The sequence below is a fragment of the Maudiozyma barnettii genome, assembly GCF_903064755.1.
Source record: "Maudiozyma barnettii strain CLIB 1767 genome assembly, contig: KABA2_02, whole genome shotgun sequence".
Classification (NCBI taxonomy): domain Eukaryota; kingdom Fungi; phylum Ascomycota; class Saccharomycetes; order Saccharomycetales; family Saccharomycetaceae; genus Maudiozyma; species Maudiozyma barnettii.
The window spans coordinates 386,825-408,824 of NW_024545239.1; the positions used below are offsets into that span (position 1 = coordinate 386,825).

Genomic DNA, 22,000 nt, shown 5'->3' on the forward strand with positions numbered 1-22,000 from the left:
TATATATATATATATATATATATATATATATATTTAAATTGGAGATTATGAGTACTCATTTTTATACTTTTATATATTTATCGAATATCTGAACTTAAGAAGTGGAGAGTGCGTAGTTCAACAATATAAGTATGAGTTGGGGTGGTTTTAAAAAAGCTGTTCATAGAGCAAGTAATACAGTGATCATTAAAGATATTGATAAAATTAATGACAAAGATTTTGAATTGGAAGAAAGAAAATATGGTACATTAAAGAAAAATTGTCAACAATTGGTCACTGAATCAAAGGGTTATTTGGATTCCTTTAGAATCGTATCATCATCACAATTAAAGATTGCTGAAGTTCTTCAAAATTTAAATAATGATGTGGATTCAACAACTAAAGGCTCGTCTCATCAGAATGCTAATGAATCTTATTTACAGATTGTCCAGGATCTTGATTCTCAAGTGATGAAACGTTTAGATGAACCATATATTGAAACAGTAATGAATCCAAGTTTAAAATTTGAAAGATATTTTAAAGAAATTGATGAAGCCATTGTGAAAAGACACCATAAAAGAAACGATTATGAGGCTGCAAAGGCTAAAGTAAGAAGATTGACCGATAAACCGTCAAAGGATGTCAATAAATTACCAACATGTGAAAAAGAATTACAACTAAGCAAAGAAATTTATGAATCTCTTAATAATCAATTGAAACAAGAACTTCCACAATTGATTCAATTAAGAGTACCATATTTCGAGCCATCATTTGAAGCTCTGGTGAAGATTCAATATAGGTTTAGTACAGAATCTTATACAAAGTTATCTCAAGTTCAACAATATATCGATCCACAATTGAGGAATCATTACATTGATGGTACTTTGGATAGAAATATTGAAAATTTATTAAATCAAATGAAAAACTTGGATATTTGTACATTAGGTTTTGCAACTTAATAAATTTTAAATATTTTAAATATATTTATTTAGATGCTATATATAGCTAATTCCCTACTATTTTCTGAGTTTTTTTTTAAAAATATACTAAATCGACAAAAATATAAATAAATTCTCTCTTAAGCAAATATAATTCTTTCATAGAACCTACTAGGAGAAACTTAAAAAAAATTAATTGGACGAGTTGGGAATCGAACCCAAGACCTCTCCCATGCTAAGGGAGCGCGCTACCAACTACGCCACACGCCCAAATTATTTATGTTTTTCAAGGTATTATTTGACTACAGTAATGTCAAAATATTTTATCTTTTGGTGTGGCTTTATTAAACATATCGTGAACATCTATTAATAGTTTACAGATTTGTTATTAAATATTACTCATAGAGAAATAAATAAATAAAAAATATGCTAGCCTTAATAAAGAATCGAAAAAAGGGGAATATGATAAATACAAGATGATTCTGAAGAAGCTTCACAACGAAATGAAGTAGGAAGATTATCACAAAGATAAAGGTCAAAAAACTATGTATATTGAAAAATGATAAACAATGGACGAGAAAAAATTGATATCAAGCAAATGAGGTTTTGGAAGTGTAGGCATTGTTCAAGAATGTGTCATAGTTTAGCACATAGAAAAAGACACAACAGATGCTTACATTCTGGGAAAAGACCATACGGATGTCCTGCTTGTATTGCTAAAAGGTTCAAGAGAGATGATCGTCTTGTTAAACATCTGAAAACTGTGCATTACTTAACAGCTGAGCAAGTGGTGGCTTCATATATAAAAAAGAATGATAAAGGGAAAAAGCACAAAAAGAACAAAAAGGATAAAAAGACAGAAAAGATAAAAAGCTTTATACAAACATAAGAAGAATAACTCTAAAAGTCATCGGTCACCAAAGTAGGACCATATCACACATTTGTGTTGACGGCTTACCCAAATATACGTATCGAGTCCCTGATATCTTTTACGAAGATCTTATTGCAAGAAATAAGTCATTTAATGATAGGTTGGTACAACCATTTGGTTGAGTACTGGTTATAATTCAGCTAATGTGATCAATGTACCATATTTTTATTTTATTTTGGTTTTGGTTTATGATAGTTTACGACCAATTCAAAAATTTAACAATAAAAAGGGTGAATTATTTTTGCTAATCAAAAATAATATGTTCTTAATATAAAACCGAAACATCTTAAACCAAAAGTATAATTCCTATTGATTGGGAATGAAAAAGTAAAGAAAACTAATCGTTGTTATACTCTGGAGGCATCTATTATTTTAGTAGGTATATGAGAGATTGTAATTATACGTCGGTTCCACATATTGAGAATAACTTTTTATCGTATAGCAATATTATACCTTACTATTTATCGTCATATTTTGATAGTTTACCTTAATGATAACAAACTATATAATAACCAAATGAATAATGGGAACAACCAGATATTTTATTAATGGTATATTCATGTATATGTCTTTACCTTTATTAGCCTTTGAATGTTTTTAAAAAAAATACCTCTTCTCCTCCCTTCTTCAACCACCGAAATACGGCTAACTTACCACAACTTCTGAGGAGTTTAAAGTCTGTACACTCAGGGTAATCTAAAAACACAAGTGAAAGGTTGCACTAGCCAACGTTCATATAATATATGCTAACTGTATATATTATCATTACTTTACAGTTAATTAATTATATATAAACTCTAGCTAATTTCTTTATATTATTAGTCAAGCTTAACTTCCGCGCTGCCTGAACTTTACCTTTATACCACTCTATCTACCTATTATCACATTGTACATCCTTGTATCGATACTATGTTGGTTATCTTGAATATGCTCATGATACTATTCGTATACTTTTTACACTGTTTGTTTTCATTCATTCATCTATATATATGTATTTATTTTTTTTAAAAAAAAAGAGAACCAAAAAATCTTATCGTAACCCTTTTTTTACAAATATATATTTATAGAAAGCTCTATATGAAAGGAAACTTACTAATATAATAAGAGGAAATTAAAAAGAAAGCAAGAGAATTAATAATAGCAACAACTAACTAATAGTAAAAACATACGACATACAAATTATTTAAAGAAAATGAGTGGAAATCCAAAGAGACGAATCGAAACGGATGTAATGAAGCTTTTAATGAGTAATCATGATGTTCAATTAATTAATGATAATATGCAAGAATTTTATATTAAATTAAAAGGGCCAAAGGACACGCCATATGAAGGTGGTTTCTGGAGATTACATGTTGAATTACCTGATAATTATCCGTATAAATCTCCAAGTATTGGATTTGTTAATAAGATATTCCATCCAAATATTGATGTTGCGTCAGGATCGATATGTTTAGATGTTATTAATTCAACATGGTCACCATTATATGATTTAATTAATATTGTTGAATGGATGATACCTGGCTTATTGAAAGAACCAAATGGTAGTGATCCATTAAATAATGAAGCAGCTACTTTACAATTAAGAGATAAACAATTATATGAAGAAAAGATAAAAGAATATATTGATAAATATGCTACAGACAGTAAATATACTGCAATGTTTGGTGATTCAGATAATATGAGTTCAGATGAAGATGTTATTAGTGATAATGTACATGTTGTAGTAAATGAAGAAGATATAGAAGAAGATGACGAAGAAGAAGAAGAAAAAGAAGAGATGGATGATGCAGAATTATCTGATTTGAGTGATATTGAATTAAGTGATGAAGATGAAGAAGATGAAGAAGAAGATATGAAGACATAGTGAAAAAAAAAAGATACTACTACTATTATTATTTTAGAAACAAATATTCATAATTTCTACATTTTTATCAAATTATTACACACGCACACATATAAATAACCTCAGCATAACCAATTATTAATTTACTCTCCCATACCTCTCTTCATACATTTACAAATTCGTCATATAACCAATTTCTTTGAAATATTAATATAGAATAAATAATGACAAGATACATACATATTATAACTTGCCTGTTTATTTTCATTCATTATCCTAGCAATATATATATATATATATATATATATATGTGTGTGTGTGTGAATAAACCTTGATTTAGGTTTATATGTCAGTTAAGAACTACATGTAGTCAATCGACCATCTTACACAACGATTCAAATCTACAATTATTTAGATTTTTAGTAAATTTTTACCGCCAAACATTGCTTATCTTAATCACATATTTATTATAAGATTACAGTAGAGAAAAATGACGGAAAGTTCTGTAATGTTACGGCGGCTTTTATCATAGTTCAACCGGTAATAGTTTAATATTATAAAATATTAAACTATTGAGTAAGTGCTAGTGATAGTATTATATCTATATCTTTGAAGGCTTTATTTCAATCAAATCAAATCAAATCATATTAGTTCTGTTCCGGGTCTATTTTTCCCTATAACCATTCACTACCACCACTGAACTACCACCACCACACCCACCACGCGTTGCTTTCCGCCACTCGTCTATTATCTTTTTCTCCTTCTCGCCCGCTCTCTCGCTGTCTCTCTCTCTTTCCCGCTCTCCTCCCCCCTTAAATTTATATATCTTTACCACAGATTGGACACACATACGGAGGTTTCTTAGTTATTTATGCGTGTGTTTATAATATCTGCAAGCAATTTCCCAGCAGCAAAAAACAAAAACAAAAACAAAAACAAAAACATATAGTGGTATTTACTACCACGGGTTGCAGTACTATTTTAATATAGCATGTGTTAGCCCCCCGTCCCCGTCCCCTCCCCCACTTCACTTCACTAGCATTTTCCCTCTGGCAACTCCAGAAAAATACCCACTCCCAACCCCTTAAAAGTGCATATAGTAGTAGTAGTACTACAAGTACTACTACTATACAGATATCATTAGTTATCACTTTAAAGAAATTAAAGAAATTAAAGGTGAAGGTAGAAGGTTGAACAACAACAACAACAACATAAATTAACTTGAACCCCTCCTATATCTATCATTCTTAAACATCTTTCTACTATTCTTTTACACGCCCCACTATTTAACTTTAAATTAATCTATCTCGTTTGACATGTTTCATTAAATGTTGAATAGGGAAAGAGGTTGCGCTACTTGAAGAACTTGTAGAACTTGCAGATAAAATAACTAACTTTCTCTCTGTTTTGGTTGTTTTTTATTTTCATGTATTTATATATAATATATATTTAAATGCAACCAGCAATTTATATTAAATAAGGAAAATATATATTATTACTATTATTATTTATATAAATACTGCAAGCTTATTTTACTTTTTGTTCGTTCTTTTTTCTTTCTTATTTACTCTTTTTACAACAGAAAAAAAATTTAGTTCAATTTATCAGCCAAGGACAAATAAAGATAAACATCATTAGACGTTACGTTTTAATTATTTTATCTCCCTATTCATATTATATATATATATATATTATTCCTACTAATTATGTCTAATATTCCAGAAAATGTTAAAGGTGCAGTAGATATTGATCCATGGTTAGAACCCTATGCTCAAGTTCTTTCTGAAAGAAGATATTTAGCTGATAAATGGCAATATGATATTAAACATGCTACTAAAGATGGTTCAATTCAAAGTTTATCACAATTTGCAAGAAATTCTTATAAATCTTATGGTTTACATGTTAATCAAAATACAAAAGAAATTTTTTATAAAGAATGGGCACCAAATGCTAAAAAAGCTTTCTTAGTTGGTGAATTTAATAATTGGAATCCTGAATCTCATGAATTAAAAGATAAAGATGAATTTGGTAATTTTTCAATTATAATTCCAAAGGATTCAACTACTAATGATTTTGCAATTAAACATGATTCTAAAATTAAAGTTAGATTTGTTTTAGAAGATGGTTCTGATATTTATAGATTACCTGCATGGATTACAAGAACAACTCAACCAGATAAAGATACTCAAAAACAATTCGGTCCAACTTATGAAGGTAGATTTTGGAATCCATCAAATCAATATAAATTTAAAAATAATAGACCAAAATTTAATTTATCAAAAGATTCTTTAAGAATTTATGAGGCTCATGTTGGTATTTCTTCACCAGAACCAAAAGTAGCTACTTATAAAGAATTTACTAAAAATGTTTTACCAAGAATTAAATATTTAGGTTATGACGCTATTCAATTAATGGCAATTATGGAACATGCTTATTATGCTTCATTTGGTTATCAAGTAACAAATTTTTTTGCAATTAGTTCTCGTTATGGTACACCAGAAGATTTAAAAGAATTAATTGATACTGCTCATGGTATGGGTATCTTAGTCTTATTAGATGTCGTTCACAGTCATGCTTCCAAAAATGTAGAAGATGGTTTAAATAGATTCGATGGTTCTGATCATCAATATTTTCATTCTATTTCAAGTGGTAGAGGTGAACATCCTTTATGGGATTCAAGATTATTTAATTATGGTAATTTTGAAGTTCAGAGATTCCTTTTAGCTAATTTAGCTTTTTATATTGATATTTATCAATTCGATGGTTTTAGATTCGATGGTGTTACTTCAATGTTATATTTACATCATGGTGTTGGTGCAGGTGGTGCATTTAGTGGTGATTATAATGAATATTTATCAAAGGAAAGATCTGGTGTAGATCATGAAGCTTTAGCTTATTTAATGTTAGCTAACGATTTAGTTCATGAATTACTACCTGATCAAGCTGTTACTATTGCAGAAGATGTCTCAGGTTATCCAACTCTTTGTCTACCACGTAATATTGGTGGGGCTGGGTTTGATTATAGATTAGCAATGGCTTTACCTGATATGTGGATTAAATTATTAAAAGAGAAAAAAGATGAAGATTGGGATATGGGTTTCATTGTTCATACTCTAATTAATAGAAGATACGCTGAAAAAGTGGTCGCTTATGCTGAATCTCATGATCAAGCTCTTGTTGGTGATAAAACTTTAGCATTTTGGTTAATGGATGCTGCAATGTATACAGATATGACAGTTCTTAAGGAATCAATTCCTGTAATTGATCGTGGTATTGCTCTTCATAAAATGATTAGATTACTAACTCATTCTCTTGGTGGGGAAGCTTATTTGAATTTCGAAGGTAATGAATTTGGTCATCCAGAATGGTTAGATTTCCCAAATATTAATAATAATGATTCTTATCATTACGCTCGTAGACAATTCAATTTGATCGACGATAATCTATTACGTTACAAATTTCTAAATGATTTTGACAGTGCTATGCAACATTGTGAAATGAAACATCAATGGCTAAACACTCCACAAGCTTATGTCTCTTTAAAACATGAAGTCGATAAAGTTATTGCATTTGAACGTAATGGACTATTGTTTATCTTTAACTTCCATCCAACTAATAGTTTCTCAGATTATAGAATTGGGGTCGATCAAGCTGGTTCTTATAAGATTGTCTTAAATACTGATCGTATTGAGTTTGGTGGTCAAGATAGAATTGATGAAAATTCAAAGTTTTTCACTACTGATTTGGAATGGAATAACAGAAGAAACTTTATTCAAGTTTATATTCCAAGTAGAGTTGCTTTGATTTTAGCCTTGGATAAATAAGAAATTTGTTATGTTCCTTTTTCAAAACATACTATCCCTTGAAACTAAATCAAATTGGTATTAGTCTTAGTCGCTGTTTGTCTGGAATAATAATTAATGTATGCAGGCATTTTATTTTATTTATTATTATCTCTACCTCACACTTTTAAATTATATAAAACACTTATAAATATTTTTTGCTTAAAAAAGAATTAAAAAACTAGAAATAACAACTTCACGAAAACATGCTGTTTCCAAAAATGACTTAAAATCATTTCTCTTAAATAAGTTACAAGTGGTATATGTATAGGCATATATATATATATATACAGAATAAATAAATAGCTCCAGGCCTGATAGTGAACATTTGGTAGTACCCAAAATTATTATCAATCGAAATCCACTACATCTTCATCAAGATCTGGTAATGGATACTTTAAAATACATGCGATACCTGTCAACTTTTCCAATTCTTCCCCAGAATCATGTAATGTACTGAATGTGTATACTGTACCACCATTACGTTCGACTGAATCCATCATATCAAGATACTTTTTCCTACCCTTCACATTCCCAGAATGCAATTTGGTATCAGTGATCAGCAATGAGGAAATGGCACCTAACTCGGCTGCTTTGAAAATCTCTTCTTCACCGTACCAAGATTTATAATCATCATCATCCAAGTGTTTTAGGAAATCATCCATTACGACTGCCTCCTTAGAGTACTTGGTATCACTTAAGTTTGAAGTGTATGCTGGATCCTTCAATACTTCGTTAATACCTTGCATGTAACCAGTAGAACAATGAGCAACCAGAAATCTTGAACTGTTATTCAAAATTGCACCATTACGTTCTTCCTTTGCATATTCTAAAACTTTACCCATTAAAGTCTTTGCATAAAACCCAGGAGAGCACAGAATTACCATTTTCAACTTCTCAAAATCAAAGTACTTATTCATAGCCGCATATATACCTTTGTAGAACTTTTCAGTCTTTTCATCATATTTCATAATATCAGTACCACGTTTTTTCTTAGGTAGACTATATTCTATTTTCTGCTTTAGGATGGTAGATGACGGTGTTAAAATACAAACATGGGCAATCCCTTCTTGTAACACCACTGCTGCTGTATCCGACTTACCTTCTGGATTGCAAGCTTCATTCAATAACTGACGTGTGTGCTTATCAAAGGATTCTTTAATAAGTGTAAATGGATAAGAGTAATTCACTGTAAAACTTATAAATTTCCCAACAGGAACTTCGGCGTTGGCCCTTCCAGTATCGTCTGTAACAGTCTTACCTTTATATCTCAGAAATTCATCATTAATATCAAATTCACTTGATACTACTTGGATCTTAAGCAAAACTAAGTCTGTATTTGTCTTCTTCGAATCCTCATCTTTCCTGGATGAAAATTTCTTCTTAAAAATCAATTCATCTTCTTCGTCGATAATTTGATACAAGGTAAATAAATCTTCTTTATCTTCTGGGAGAAGGGATATCACAGCACTTTCCTTATTAATTGACCCCTCTTCTAACTTTAATATCTTCATTGATGTCTTAGTTCTTTGATGTTGATGATAATATCTATAAATTAACTTGTAAATTACTAACTTTCAAGTTAATACAAGGACAGGTGTTGCTTTGGTTTTTCGTGTAATGAAGTTTTTCATTATTTTATATTTAGTTAGGTTCTTATTTTTCTATTTTATTTTTTCTCATTTTCAATATTTTTCAGTGTTTAAAAATATGGGTAATTTGGAGCAGAATGCCTACAGTAGTTGTTGTGTGAGACCAGCAAATCAATCAATAAATAAGAAATTTGAACATCTCAGGGTTACTAACCGATATATATATTTGTCAGAAATTCATCTATTATGAAGGTCTACTGAGTCTTTTCTGATTCGTTTTCGAAATATTATTTTTATCTGGCGGCTAAGAGACGATAATGTTCTTTTCGTGAAGTATATATATATCCATTTATTCAAAGAATGGTTGTAGTGTAACGACTCTCAATTCACTTGGTAGGTCCAATGGTGCATGTGGGTTTTTCTTTAAGTATAAGTATAAGTTTTTTGAAATATAACTTTCTCCTTATTTTTAACCATTTTGAAGGCTCGTACTACTCTATCTCTTGAACAAGGAGATTAACCACTTCAAGATTTTCATATTAGTTAGCTTCGCTCTTGATTGTATTACTTAAGTATTAGGAGAAGTCTCGAAAATTTTGTATTAACGATGTTTATGTGAAACTAAAAAAAAGATTTATAAAAAGTTTGATGGAGTACTTAGTACGTAATTTTACACAATTATAAATTGTTATAAGTTATTGTTAAATTGCCGAATATCTTTGTCACACTCAATAGTATATCAGTTCATTATTTTTGGGAGTTATATTTCTTTTTACCAATATCAAGTGGGATATATTTGTATTCAACCATGTGTTGGATTTGTCTTTTCATAGTTAACAAGAATAACAGGATGAAATACATCAAAAGAATTGGCCAATACACAGGAATATCAAAAATGGAGAATAAAGTAGCCAATAGAGATGCTGCTGTTGCTCTGAAGGCGTTGTGCCAAAATTTAAATTCTGGTAATCTTCTAATAAATGGACGGAATTCATCTGCTCTCTCTCCTGCCTCTAACTCTTGATTTGCCTCGTCTTGTTGGATGGTCATATCAAATTTTGGCGTTAAAAATGCCAGAAACTGACTCAATAGATAGATACCCAAAGCATAACAAACAACATACCATCCTTGAGATATAATAATACGCAAAACGAAAAGAGCAACCATTACTGTCAAACCGATCCATCTTTCTTTTGTATGAGGTGTGACTTTATCCATATAAAATTGGTAGTGAGCTTTAGCCTTTAGGTAGTAGTTCATTACAGGGTTAGAGCTCGAGCCTGAGCCTAATCCATCATCATCCGTAAAATCCATTTCGGTTCTCTTGTATCGATATCTTAGATAGTAATTGAGATAATTAAAACTGTTTTATCAATTGGTTTAAAGAACTTTTAGTAAGACTAACCTTTTGTATTACTTTATATGTATTGCTGTCTTCGATCAAAATAACAATTTGTTTATTTTCGGGATTTTTTCTTTCGAGCGTTGCAGTTTTAGATAATAAAGGCGAGACAAAATCACTACGCCTCTCTTTGATTTAATAGAACAGATCAAAATTTTCGAATTCTATGGAAAAACGCAATATAATAGCAATCGCAAACCATAACATGTGTAAAATAGAGGTAAAGGAAGACAATATACTTAATATAAAGTAAAACTTTGAGAGACTCATGAAATCTCTTTAGAAATGTAACTCATGAGTCATTAATTTCTCAAACCTTTGATGAAGATACTGATCATAACTTGTTCAAAGCAGTTGGTAGTAGTTCCGTACCTTGTGAGAAATGAATAATAATAAAGACCTCTTTTTGGCAGACTCTCCTTCCATGGAAGGTATGTGCAATTAGCACCCAATATCTTACCATGATACATTCTTTTCGTGGCACAAAAGAATAATTTTAATTAATAGATCTGCGTAACATTTTCTTGGGATATATAGTTCTTTTTTACCAATAAACGGCGCCTTCCAATAAATAATGCTATACATAACGAATATCAAGTTGAATTTCCCTTTAGGCTGCTATTGGTACTGCATATATCCAGATATCTTCTATTAATGTTAAATAATTATCAAAATATAGCATTGTATCATGACTATAAGCGAGATGTAATACCTTTATTTTTAATTATCTTTCATTATGGATGATCTTGAAAGTCATCTTATGATATTAGCTAAAATATTAGGGTTTCTACCAATATATTGATCAATTCAAAGAAATGTGTCAACTAAGAAGTATTGGGCTAGTTATAAATATATATTTAAACACAAGAGAATCCTTTCAGAAATAATTTGTTAATGTTATTATCACGTGATATAAAGAAAAATAATAGTAAAATTTAATAAAACTTTATTATTTTTATTGTATACGCTATCCGAAAAAGTAAAATAAATATTATAATGAATTCAGAATTTCGGATCAGCAATATTTTTTTTAAGAATGGCGTCTTTTGAATAGTAAAGGGATCTAATAGAGCTTTGGTGGTTTAATAATTGAATGATTTAATTATTAGTAAAAGATAGGAAAGACAATTTTACATGAATTAAGTGCATTAAACTACAACTCATTATTAAGTAAATATGGTAGTTTGTCCCAACTATTTATGAAGTTTGTAGTTTTGTATATAGTAACTAAGATTAGTAGTCTACAAATTAAAGCAACTGAAATTCTTAACACTTGGATGTTTTTAAGAAGAATTAAAAAAGGCATATCTTGTATATTTATAAAATCTAGACCGATTCTTTCATTTTTGAGTTATTGAATAACCTCAATTTTTCAATTGGCACCACATATTCTGTTTTATGAAAGGAAATACTGTATCACCTTATATTAAATTCCTTATCCGAAAACAGCACAAACACTAGTGAGAGCACATTTAGGAGTTTAATTAATTGAATTTATCAGAGTTTAATAGATATTTCCAGTTGGGTGGACGTCAATTCTTCTACAGAGTGCAAAAATGATAACAGTCGTTTCGTATTTATTATAAAGGCAGATTAACTTGACACTAGAATAAAATATATTTTCTCTTTAAAGTTTTTAAGAAATCAAGTCATACATACGAATACTGTTTCATAGTGTATGATATAAATATATCTTTTATATCATACACTATCTACTTACTTTAATTTAAATGACAGACATGCTGTTAATAAAAAATATTTGTTTCCAATTTTCACATCTCCCTCTCTAATTTTTACTTAGTTTTCCAAAACAATTACCATTAACGTCAAATAAATAGATGAAGGTGTATCCCATTCAGTTGTGATATTATGCTGTTAAAACAAAGATATTCTTTTCACTTAGAAGTTGTTCAACAGGTTTACTTAAGTCACAAACTTTCTGCGTTCTGGAATAAAATCATGTTGTACGAACTTCATTCTGGTTTTCATTCGGGAGAAGCCGATTTGCGTAAAATATATGTGAAAGTTTAAGCTAAACCACGGTAAGAGAATGTTTAGTTTATAAGGATAAATATAACCTTGTTAGAGGTTAAGACATACTATTTAAAACCAATAGCTATATTTAAAAGAAAATTAAGTTAAACGTTTTAAAACCATATCTGTATAATATATAATACTAGAACTATGTTAAATGGAATTATCCCATTCCAGCTGAACAAGACTGGGTTTCTATTTACCCAAATTCGTACAGCAACTAAGAAAGCTGCAGGTTCTCGTACCTCGATGAAGGATTCTGCAGGTCGTCGACTGGGTCCAAAGAAATATAATGGGCAAGAAGTAAAGACTGGTCAAATTATCATGCGTCAGCGTGGGACTAAATTCTTCCCTGGTGAATACGTTGGTGTTGGGAAGGACCATACCTTGTTTGCACTGGAACCTGGTTTTGTTAGATACTATTTAGATCCATTCCATCCAAAGAGAAAGTTTATAGGTATTGCATTGAATAAGGATGCAACCCTACCGACGAATCATTTTGATCCTACTCAAAGGAGATTTGGCCATACGCTACTTGACAATGCAAAAGCTGCCCAAAAAGAAGAGGGCGCATTACCTAGAAAGGAGTTTCTAGCTTCTGACAGTATAAAAGCTGAAATAGAGAGTCGTAGTGAAAAGAGAGCTGCCTTAAAAAAGAGTTATGAAAAATTGCTAAAAAAATTGAAAATAAAGGTGGAGGATACAAACTTAGCTACTGACTACCTCGTTCGTTTGAGAAGTAGTTTAAGAAATGGGTTCTTATTAGGAGATGCGCAGTTCTATTCCAAAAGATATATCGAAATGGAATACCAGTTGAAGGCTGAGAAAGAGGGTGTGAATAAGGATTCCAGAGTTGCCAAATTAGAAGAGATTTGTTCCACCACAGCATTGCTAAATTCATCTATTTCATTTAGTAACAAGTTTGAATTAGGGTCATTTATGACGGAAAACGATAAAATAGATGCCAGAGAGAACTTAATTAAATCACTAGATGAAGTTCACAACAATTTATCTACAAAGAAGGATGTTAAAAAGTTAAAAGATCTATTCAAGGATGCCAGTACATTTTTGACATTATCAGATGAGGTACATTTACGTAGAGTGTATCTGAAACCAGTTCTTTCAGAAGTAGTAAGTAAAGTTGAGCAGGTACAAGCTGGAGAAAAGGCTGGTGCTAAGGGTAAGAGTGTGGTTATCAAGAGGTTTAATTATGAGACAAGCAAGATTGATGTCATCAAAAGGGATAAAAAGGCTTTCTTAAGCAAATTGTGATTACACCCAATGTATATATATTAGAAGCTATTATCTATTTCGAATTCATGTATATAAGATAGATTGGTATTTAGAGGCGTATACCATATAATTGAGTTTATTTAAAATATTCCAACATTTGAAAAATAAAAAGGAGTCTAACCTTAACAACATATTATACAATTTAATTACCGAAATGGTAAGTCTCATGTGTATATTTAAGTAGTATGTGTATGTATGTATGTATGTATGTATGTATGTATGTATGTGTGCGTGTGTGCGTGTGTGTGTGAAGTGCCTCTATAGGTGTATATGAGTATTAATTGTAGAAAAAATAGTTTCAATAAACTAAATATGTGACAGGAGGAAATATTTATGAGGCATATTGATTGATGGATATGAATTAGTTAAATCTATGCATATATTAGTTTTGTTGTTTTAAATCCGTAACGGAATTTTGATTAGTCTTTCAAGTGTAAGAAGAGTTAAAAACCCAATGAATCAACAGCTAATCCATTTAACAGAGTTTAAAAGTTTTTAATGGCACTTCACTTTTACTGTTGCTGAATTATTCCTTCAAACAGATTGTAATGTCTCCATTTCTTGTGCTATCATGTTTTTGTTATTATTATTATCATCAATGTCATTAAAAGTGGTAGTATTCGTAATGGTACTAATGGTAGTATAGAATCAGGGATTATTATGCTTGCCATTTTTTATAAACCGTTTTTTTTTTGGTATGATATTTAATATGATGAACAATGTAATTAATAGTAAAATCAATTGTCATTCATTACTAACATTTTGATAGTTTAAAAAAAAAATTGTACTTTATCATTAATAAAAGTTTTAGTAATTTCAGAATGTATGACGTGAACATTAATTCATTATATTGTAATCGTAAATTTCAAGAGTTAACTTGAAAATGTAACAGCTTTGGGATCTAAAGGTGTACCATCAGATGCAATGTCATTATCACCGAACTTCCTTTCAGTGAAAATCAATCTAGCTTTATCAAAGCTGACATTTTCCGAAACCATTATATCTCTTATCAATTTCTTTGATTCATCATCCAAACCAGCTCTAGAATCATCTCCATTGTGACTTATTATATCAAAATTCGATGAGTGTAATCCGCTCTCTAAGTCATCTCTAAAGGAACTATTTAGATCAGTAGATCCACCCAGACTCCTTACTCTTGTGTTAATCTCTTGGAATTTATATGATAACCCATCTCTCCTACTCACTACTAAGTATACTACTACCACGGCAAGTAAGCCCCAAAATATAAGTTTTAAATGCAAAATTTCTATAGCCATTGTTATTATGATTTGCAGTTGTGTAATTATTGTTTGGTCCTTTGTTTGTATTTGTTAACCCAATTTATCAATAAAAGATTATTATATATAAAAATACTTAAAAAGAATTGAATAAAATTTCTGACAAAGAATACTAAACGAATTGGATTGAGGGAAGAGAGGAAATGTGATAGTTTTCTGCTTAGATGACAAATGACTTATATAACAAAATTAAATAAAAAATAGTCAGCACTGGCCCTTGAGGACTTTTTTTTCCAATAATTTCATTTTTTTGATTTCTTGTTGGCTTGAAATAGCGACCATTTAAATTATTTGTTTCTCATTAAGTCATCACCTTCCACAGAATGTTTCGTACAAACAACAGAATTTTAAATAAATTTCCTCTTTTTTCAAATATTTCCCGCTCCTTCCGTCTCGTTTGAGTCCACAATGGAACAGAGAAGTCGATGAAGCTGATGACGATTATTATTGATATACGGAGAGACAACGTATAGGTCGATATAGACACACCTAATCAAGCAAACAGTCAAGTAAATGTGGTAATATTTCTATATTAGTCTTAACCACTTAAATATTCCTACTGCCATACTTTTTGAGTTTGGTTTTATATCACAACAGTACAGGTATTTCTTTGTAACGGGTGCTCCTCTCGTACGTAATGCAAAAATGTTCGATTACATAATGATATAGTAATAAAAGGCCGGATAATATATAATTAACTATGTTAAACTTGTGTCTGAGGGGTACATCAATATTTTATGAGTATAAGAATTCAACTCAAAAAATAATTATTATAATAAAAAGAGAATATATAGGGTTTATAGTATGGATTCCTAAGTGTTATTATCACATATTTAGGAAAAGATAAAGAATTTTGTGTTCTCGTCTTGATCTTTCAGCATAAGGCTTCGTCTTCAAGTCCGTCAACTTGGGGGTGATAGGACAATAGACGTAAAGTTTACTGAGTTTATTAGAGTAGTATATGATGTTTTTGTCGTGATGTTTCTATTGTTGATATTGCACATTTGAATTACTAGTAGATGAAATATATGTGAATATTGAGGCTAAGCCATATTCCAAGGGTCAGAACAAAAATAAGAAAAAATATACTTAAAATGCGAGAAAACAGTTCGATTAACTGGGGTAATGTGTGGCTATAGTGCCGTATACATCGCTATATCATAGTTACTATCTGCACATATTTTTATTTAAGTTTCGTCAATACGAGATATGCATTGCATACTGGTAAGAATATTACACAAAAAAATATATATATATGTGGCTATAAGGATCGTAACATTCGTATATTTGTAAACTTGGTTTCGTATGGCTCAACTTCATGATATTTCTATCGTTATTTATCTTGCCTTGCTTTTTGACATAGGTTCTTGAATCTGTTTTTTTTTTCTTTGGCGTTCGTATGCCATTCATAATATACGACAGAAAATGAACCGTTGTTCATCGTATAGCGCAAATGAAATAACTAATGCAGAAATAGTCATGAAGAACAGTTCTGTTATTGCACACCTATTGAATTTACCACATATGAAACTGTTTGTTTAGTCACATTTATATTTAAAGTAAGATATATTGATTATTAACTATCCTCGTATTTATTATTTCTAGAGAAATGAAAGTTAATTCCCAAATTACAAGTTTGAAGTTACCATTCAAAAGGCTTAAACTAAATAGATCAAAGGATTTCTTATAAACGTAATAAATGACACAAAATCATTGAACACATTTTTATCTTTTTGATTAAATACCCTTCTTTCACTTTGGATTTGCTTCTTTAAATCTAACAATAATTTTTCTTCTTATCATTTATATAATACACACGATATTAGATCTTGAAATGACAGCCAGTAAAAATAAAGAAAATCATATGAATTATCATCATCTTCAATTTAGTATATGTAAATGATTATAATGGTGGTCATCTATTATTATTTTTTCCTATTATCTTTTAACAGCATAAGAAATACCCAAGTCACAGCCACCATAATTGTATTTATCTAATCTTTCTACGCAAACATCTGCATCATCGATGTTTTCATATTCCACAACAGCAATCCCTGTAGGTTCATTATTAGCACCTCTCTTCAACTCGGCGTTAGTCAACTTACCCATAGTTTCAAATAAATCATATAAATCCTTTCTGTCTGTAGATTCCGGTAAGTTGCTACAGAAGATAAAGTTACTACGTGGACCGTTTGCTTCGTATCCATCAGCGCTAAATGATGACGCTGATGTATGATTGTTACTATTACCATTGGTAGTGGCGGTGGTAGTAGTAGTATTATCATATCTGTTGTGAATTTCAGATACAGGACCAGATGCTCTACCTGGCACAACACTTAGAACACTACCTTCAATTTGGTAACCATTATAACGTTTAATTGCATCGTCTAAATCTGCTTGTTTCGTTAGAATAACTTTACCTACACCAGTAGAATAACCGTTACTATCCAACTCTACATCAGCTCTTGTGACATTACCACATTCTTTAAACATATCCTTTAGGGCTTGCCAGTTTATTGAACGAGGTAAATTATTAATGATGACTTCAAATGATGGTAATCTTTGCCTTTGTCTTGGATTTTGTTGTTGTTGTTGTTGGTATTGAGATCTTTCTTCTGGTTGTCTTCTTTGTTGATTATTTCTTCCACCGTTACGATCACGATTACTTTCTGGTGGTGGATTATCTTGTCTTACAAAGATTGGACGATTCATAAATTCCGAGCTATCGAACTTCCGAATTGCTTCATCGACATCCTGTGGATTAGTATATTCCACAGTACCCATTCCTCTATGATGACCTCTTGAAGTAATGATATCAGCACGAACAACTTCCCCCACAGAAGAGAAAAAATCTCTCAAGTCGTCAGGGGTACAATCATAAGTTAGATTCCCAACAAAGATACTATTAGCATAGTTTCTGTTCACTTTTTCGTCGTACGTACTATCTAATTCTCTAGCTAGTACTGGGCCATAGTCACCTTTCTGTGTGAATCTACTATTTCTTCTATCGTTTTCATAACCTGAATTGGAACGGCCTCTACCATAATCATCACGGCCTCCATATCTACTATTACTGTTATTATTTCTGTTTTCGTTATCATTAAATCTTCCACGACTTTCGTTTCCATTATTATATCTCGAACCACGATATGAGTCGTTATTATCTTGTCTTCTTCTTCTACCACCGCCATTATTATTATTGTTATTCCTTCTATCACCACCATATGAGTTTCTGTTGTCGTTATTGTTGGAATCATTGTTATCGTAGTTGTCATTGTGATTATGACGACGTACAGGTGATCTTGATCTACCTCTGTTATTCTAAATTGAAAATAGTAAAATAAAAAATGAGATGAAAAAATTGTTTGTTATCTTTGTATCTTACTTTTTGTATTATAATACAAAGAAAATAAAAGGTTAACGAATATAATTTCAAATCAGAAAAAAAGCAGTATTAGTATAAACAAATTCATTCAAAAAAGAAATAAAAGATATCCATGTCAATTACCAAATTTATTATAGGGATTTATGTAGTAAGTGTAATTAATCTTACTCCATCAAATGTAAAAAAAAAGATTTGATTACCTTTACAAGCCTATTGAAGACAAAGTAAAGGTCATCAAACAGTTAATACATTAGCAGAGCCCTCGTATTTTGGAAAAAAGAAAAATGACTTGAACAACATTGCAATAGAATGCATTTTAAACCAATATGGTCTCCCAAAAAAAAATGCAAAAAAAGCAGCCTCTTTGGGTTTCATACCAGAATTACCATGCAAACATTATCTATATGGTACTTACGTATTCGGAATCTCTCTCTGTACCTGACATATTTGAGGGTATAATTTTGTAATTACGTTAATCTAGCAAAAATTCAAAGTAAGTGTCTCTGATCAGAAAAGAAAGATGCAAAAAAAAGCTTCGAGAAAGATTAATGCAAATATATCGGATAATATTGATCTAGCTTAATATCCTGTATAAAATGATCCTCTTCTAAAAGTTTGGGTTCATGTATAAATGTTCAATTAAGTTAAGTTTTTCACTTTCCTTGTGTTGTTGGCCTTCTTACTTCTGCCTAACCCGAAACCAAATTATTAATTTTTCTCTTTCCATTTGCTTTGCTTTGCTTTGTTTTGTTTGCCCGTTAAAAAAATTTACATATATTTTCATACTGGTGCGCCTTTACTTACTTATTCACGCATTAAAAGAGTTTCAGCTGTCAAATTAGATGAAAGTTAAAATAAGGGACGGTCAAAATCATGTTGCACGACACTGTAGATAGCCTTCCAACGGGGATATACTTCACTAAATACTAAAGGAAATCCATGACACACTCATTTACTTTGAGTAATATCATGATGATGCTTACCATTGTTAACAAGACTAAAATAACTAAATAATTCTAAAAAGTTTCTTCGTTTTGTTAGATAATCGAAAAAACGTAACGTTAGTTTACCGAATTTCATCCGATTAGAACAAAATATATAATTATTCATAATAAAAAAAAACATGCGATATTTCATTTACAAAAAGGAGACTGAATACACTTCTTATTTACTGTAATTTCATATTACCCTCTTCTTTTGAGGACAACATATAATGTACTGACTCATAAACTCCAAGGAAGATTGCTCCTCCTGCACTAATCCACATAGTTCTTGGACCAATACCACTAAAAAATACTAATGGACCTTCTTCTTTTAATATTGTACGTACCATGGCTCCGGTACGTTCGGACGTTGTGTGCAACATTATTCTTGTCTTAAGAAAATCTAAAGGTGTCGTAACTGCTGCTGCAATACCACCGGCAATTGAACCACAAATGGCACCTTTCCATGGTAACAAAATTTCAGAACCTTCCGCAGTTTTCCATCTTTTCTTCATATATTCATATAATGGAAATTGTATACAAGTGAATGGTATCTCACGCATAATAGTAGTTGACCATCCCCTATATAGATTTTTTCGAATTCCTTCTCCATTAGAGTTTTGTAAGATAATCTTTAATGTTTGGTATGATGAATGAGAGGTACTTGTTTGAGTACGTTGTTTAATGACTTCAGCTGGTACCCTTACAAGACATGCAGAAATCTCACCCAAAGTCGACGCAAACATATGTGTCAATGTATCCACGAGTTGTTCTGAACTATTTTTACCAACTATTCTATTAATATATGGCTTCGAATGAATCTTCATTGTATCATATGTAACAAAAAATAAAGATGCACCAGGTGCTGATGCCACTATGGCACTTCCAACACCTCTATAGATATTGTGATATCCACCATTCTTAAAAAACCCACCTTTGGCTTGCAATCTGGTCTTTATAGTATCAATTGGGAAAAATACTAAATCAGTAGATGTACCTGCAGCAGCACCGCTAAGTAATGATATAACAAAAGAACCACCTATCATATTTTTAGGGAACTAAATATTTACAAATGGAATTGAAGAAAGACGTTTGTCCCAATGGTATATGAAGTAATATGTGTAAAGCAAAAAAAAAAGAAGGAATATGAATCTGTTGCAAAAGAGTACTGTACCGTTTGAGTTTGTCGCCTTTCTAGCTGCTGATAATTGTATGATAAATGTGAAGTGACTGATTGTATACTGAAGAGTTACGACCAGATAGTTATTAAGAATAACTTTCTTCAATTGAATCCTTTTAATAGAACTTCCTTGTGTCCCTTCATTGGAAGATCCCAGTATACCTTATCTCACCTCGAAAATGATCGGGTGCAGTGTTCAAGCGTGGAAAAAACGAAAAAAAGGAAGAAAGGACTAAGTGCGACCTTTCTCGAGTCATTATCTCATTATGAAAAAAAAGTGTCACACATTTTAAGATTGATAATACCAATTGCTAAACATAGCATGGGTCTAATTAGCTGCATAATATAAAGAGGTTATCATTAACTGTAAAATATGAAAAAAATATTTAGTAATATATTTAGTAAGTCGTAGATGAAACCTGAGACAAATAACTTGTGGTAGTAACATATGGAAGTTCAATTGTTTTATGGCGGATGGGTACACAGTAACGTAACACAACCACTCTTGGAGGTATCGAAACAATACAAAGAAACGGATAAATAGTAAAATGACACACCAATAGATTTCCAAAAATGAAATAATCACAGAGGTCATTTGGATGGTCTTCTAAAAAAGTTCAGCTCAAATGAACAGGTATACTATACAAGAAAATGACATCAAACACGTTTGTTTTGATCATTACCAATCAACACTTTAATATTTATTTCGCTCCTAGCTAATATCTGATCTTAATGAAACAATAATATTTCTTTTTATGAAAATGTATAAATAGAATAGAATAAAACAAAACTTTTGGAGATATGACAATAAAATTATTCGTAGGTGGCATATATTTTCTTTAGAAACTATTGTTTTAGAAATAGATAAATTAGATATGAAAATAATGCAAATGGAGCATTATTTGTTTATTTGTTTATATATTCATATTGGTATGGGATTATAGTATGGATCATCTTTCTCTCGGAATAACAAACCGAATATCTTTTTGTTTATATCTCAATATTCTAAATTTATTACTACACGAGATTGTTCAACAAACCAATGAAATTGAAAATAATTATACATCAACAGTCCATTCTATTACAATAGTTATTCTGTAATTTAAAAAAATCGATGGTAGAAACCATAGGTATGTATGTACATTCATACACCTCACATTTGAATTTATTTTAATTTATAATTATATGAAATTGTTTTTTTTCATATAGAAAAAAAGTCAAAAACTAACTGATCAGTCAACCAAATGGTAAGAGCGACTCTTTTCTCAAGTGATGTTGAAGAGAAAAGTGAGGTACAAAG

The 22,000-nt window shown here is 30.7% G+C and overlaps 10 protein-coding genes and 1 non-coding gene across 11 annotated transcripts; 5 read left to right on the plus strand and 6 right to left on the minus strand.

The window, feature by feature from the left end:
- Window positions 1-131: 131 nt before the first annotated feature.
- On the plus strand, window positions 132-938 carry KABA2_02S04070 (uncharacterized protein; the record flags this gene model as incomplete). The annotated part of the gene is made up of 1 exon (XM_041548876.1): window positions 132-938. One exon carries the CDS (start codon window positions 132-134, stop codon window positions 936-938), a length of 807 nt encoding a protein of 268 aa, XP_041404810.1.
- Window positions 939-1,114: 176 nt separating this feature from the next.
- KABA2_02S04092 lies at window positions 1,115-1,187 on the minus strand. The gene has a single exon. It is a non-coding gene; the product is annotated as a tRNA-Ala (tRNA).
- Window positions 1,188-1,476: 289 nt separating this feature from the next.
- Window positions 1,477-1,806, plus strand: KABA2_02S04114 (uncharacterized protein; the record flags this gene model as incomplete). Its single annotated transcript, XM_041548877.1, has 1 exon — window positions 1,477-1,806. The coding sequence occupies one exon, from the start codon at window positions 1,477-1,479 to the stop codon at window positions 1,804-1,806; it is 330 nt and encodes a 109-aa protein (XP_041404811.1).
- Window positions 1,807-3,040: 1,234 nt separating this feature from the next.
- On the plus strand, window positions 3,041-3,712 carry UBC8 (E2 ubiquitin-conjugating protein UBC8; the record flags this gene model as incomplete). Its single annotated transcript, XM_041548878.1, has 1 exon — window positions 3,041-3,712. The coding sequence occupies one exon, from the start codon at window positions 3,041-3,043 to the stop codon at window positions 3,710-3,712; it is 672 nt and encodes a 223-aa protein (XP_041404812.1).
- Window positions 3,713-5,397: 1,685 nt separating this feature from the next.
- Window positions 5,398-7,515, plus strand: GLC3 (1,4-alpha-glucan branching enzyme; the record flags this gene model as incomplete). The annotated part of the gene is made up of 1 exon (XM_041548879.1): window positions 5,398-7,515. The coding sequence occupies one exon, from the start codon at window positions 5,398-5,400 to the stop codon at window positions 7,513-7,515; it is 2,118 nt and encodes a 705-aa protein (XP_041404813.1).
- Window positions 7,516-7,883: 368 nt separating this feature from the next.
- On the minus strand, window positions 7,884-9,047 carry DOM34 (ribosome dissociation factor DOM34; the record flags this gene model as incomplete). Its single annotated transcript, XM_041548880.1, has 1 exon — window positions 7,884-9,047. The coding sequence occupies one exon, from the start codon at window positions 9,045-9,047 to the stop codon at window positions 7,884-7,886; it is 1,164 nt and encodes a 387-aa protein (XP_041404814.1).
- An 825-nt stretch (window positions 9,048-9,872) lies between these two features.
- RER1 (protein retrieval receptor) lies at window positions 9,873-10,439 on the minus strand (the record flags this gene model as incomplete). Its single annotated transcript, XM_041548881.1, has 1 exon — window positions 9,873-10,439. The coding sequence occupies one exon, from the start codon at window positions 10,437-10,439 to the stop codon at window positions 9,873-9,875; it is 567 nt and encodes a 188-aa protein (XP_041404815.1).
- A 2,272-nt stretch (window positions 10,440-12,711) lies between these two features.
- On the plus strand, window positions 12,712-13,833 carry MRP7 (mitochondrial 54S ribosomal protein bL27m; the record flags this gene model as incomplete). Its single annotated transcript, XM_041548882.1, has 1 exon — window positions 12,712-13,833. One exon carries the CDS (start codon window positions 12,712-12,714, stop codon window positions 13,831-13,833), a length of 1,122 nt encoding a protein of 373 aa, XP_041404816.1.
- An 893-nt stretch (window positions 13,834-14,726) lies between these two features.
- KABA2_02S04246 (uncharacterized protein) lies at window positions 14,727-15,131 on the minus strand (the record flags this gene model as incomplete). Its single annotated transcript, XM_041548883.1, has 1 exon — window positions 14,727-15,131. One exon carries the CDS (start codon window positions 15,129-15,131, stop codon window positions 14,727-14,729), a length of 405 nt encoding a protein of 134 aa, XP_041404817.1.
- A 1,959-nt stretch (window positions 15,132-17,090) lies between these two features.
- Window positions 17,091-18,982, minus strand: HRB1 (mRNA-binding protein; the record flags this gene model as incomplete). The annotated part of the gene is made up of 2 exons (XM_041548884.1): window positions 17,091-18,473; window positions 18,953-18,982. The coding sequence occupies 2 exons, from the start codon at window positions 18,980-18,982 to the stop codon at window positions 17,091-17,093; spliced, it is 1,413 nt and encodes a 470-aa protein (XP_041404818.1).
- Window positions 18,983-19,705: 723 nt separating this feature from the next.
- Window positions 19,706-20,566, minus strand: PET8 (Pet8p; the record flags this gene model as incomplete). Its single annotated transcript, XM_041548885.1, has 1 exon — window positions 19,706-20,566. One exon carries the CDS (start codon window positions 20,564-20,566, stop codon window positions 19,706-19,708), a length of 861 nt encoding a protein of 286 aa, XP_041404819.1.
- Window positions 20,567-22,000: the final 1,434 nt, after the last annotated feature.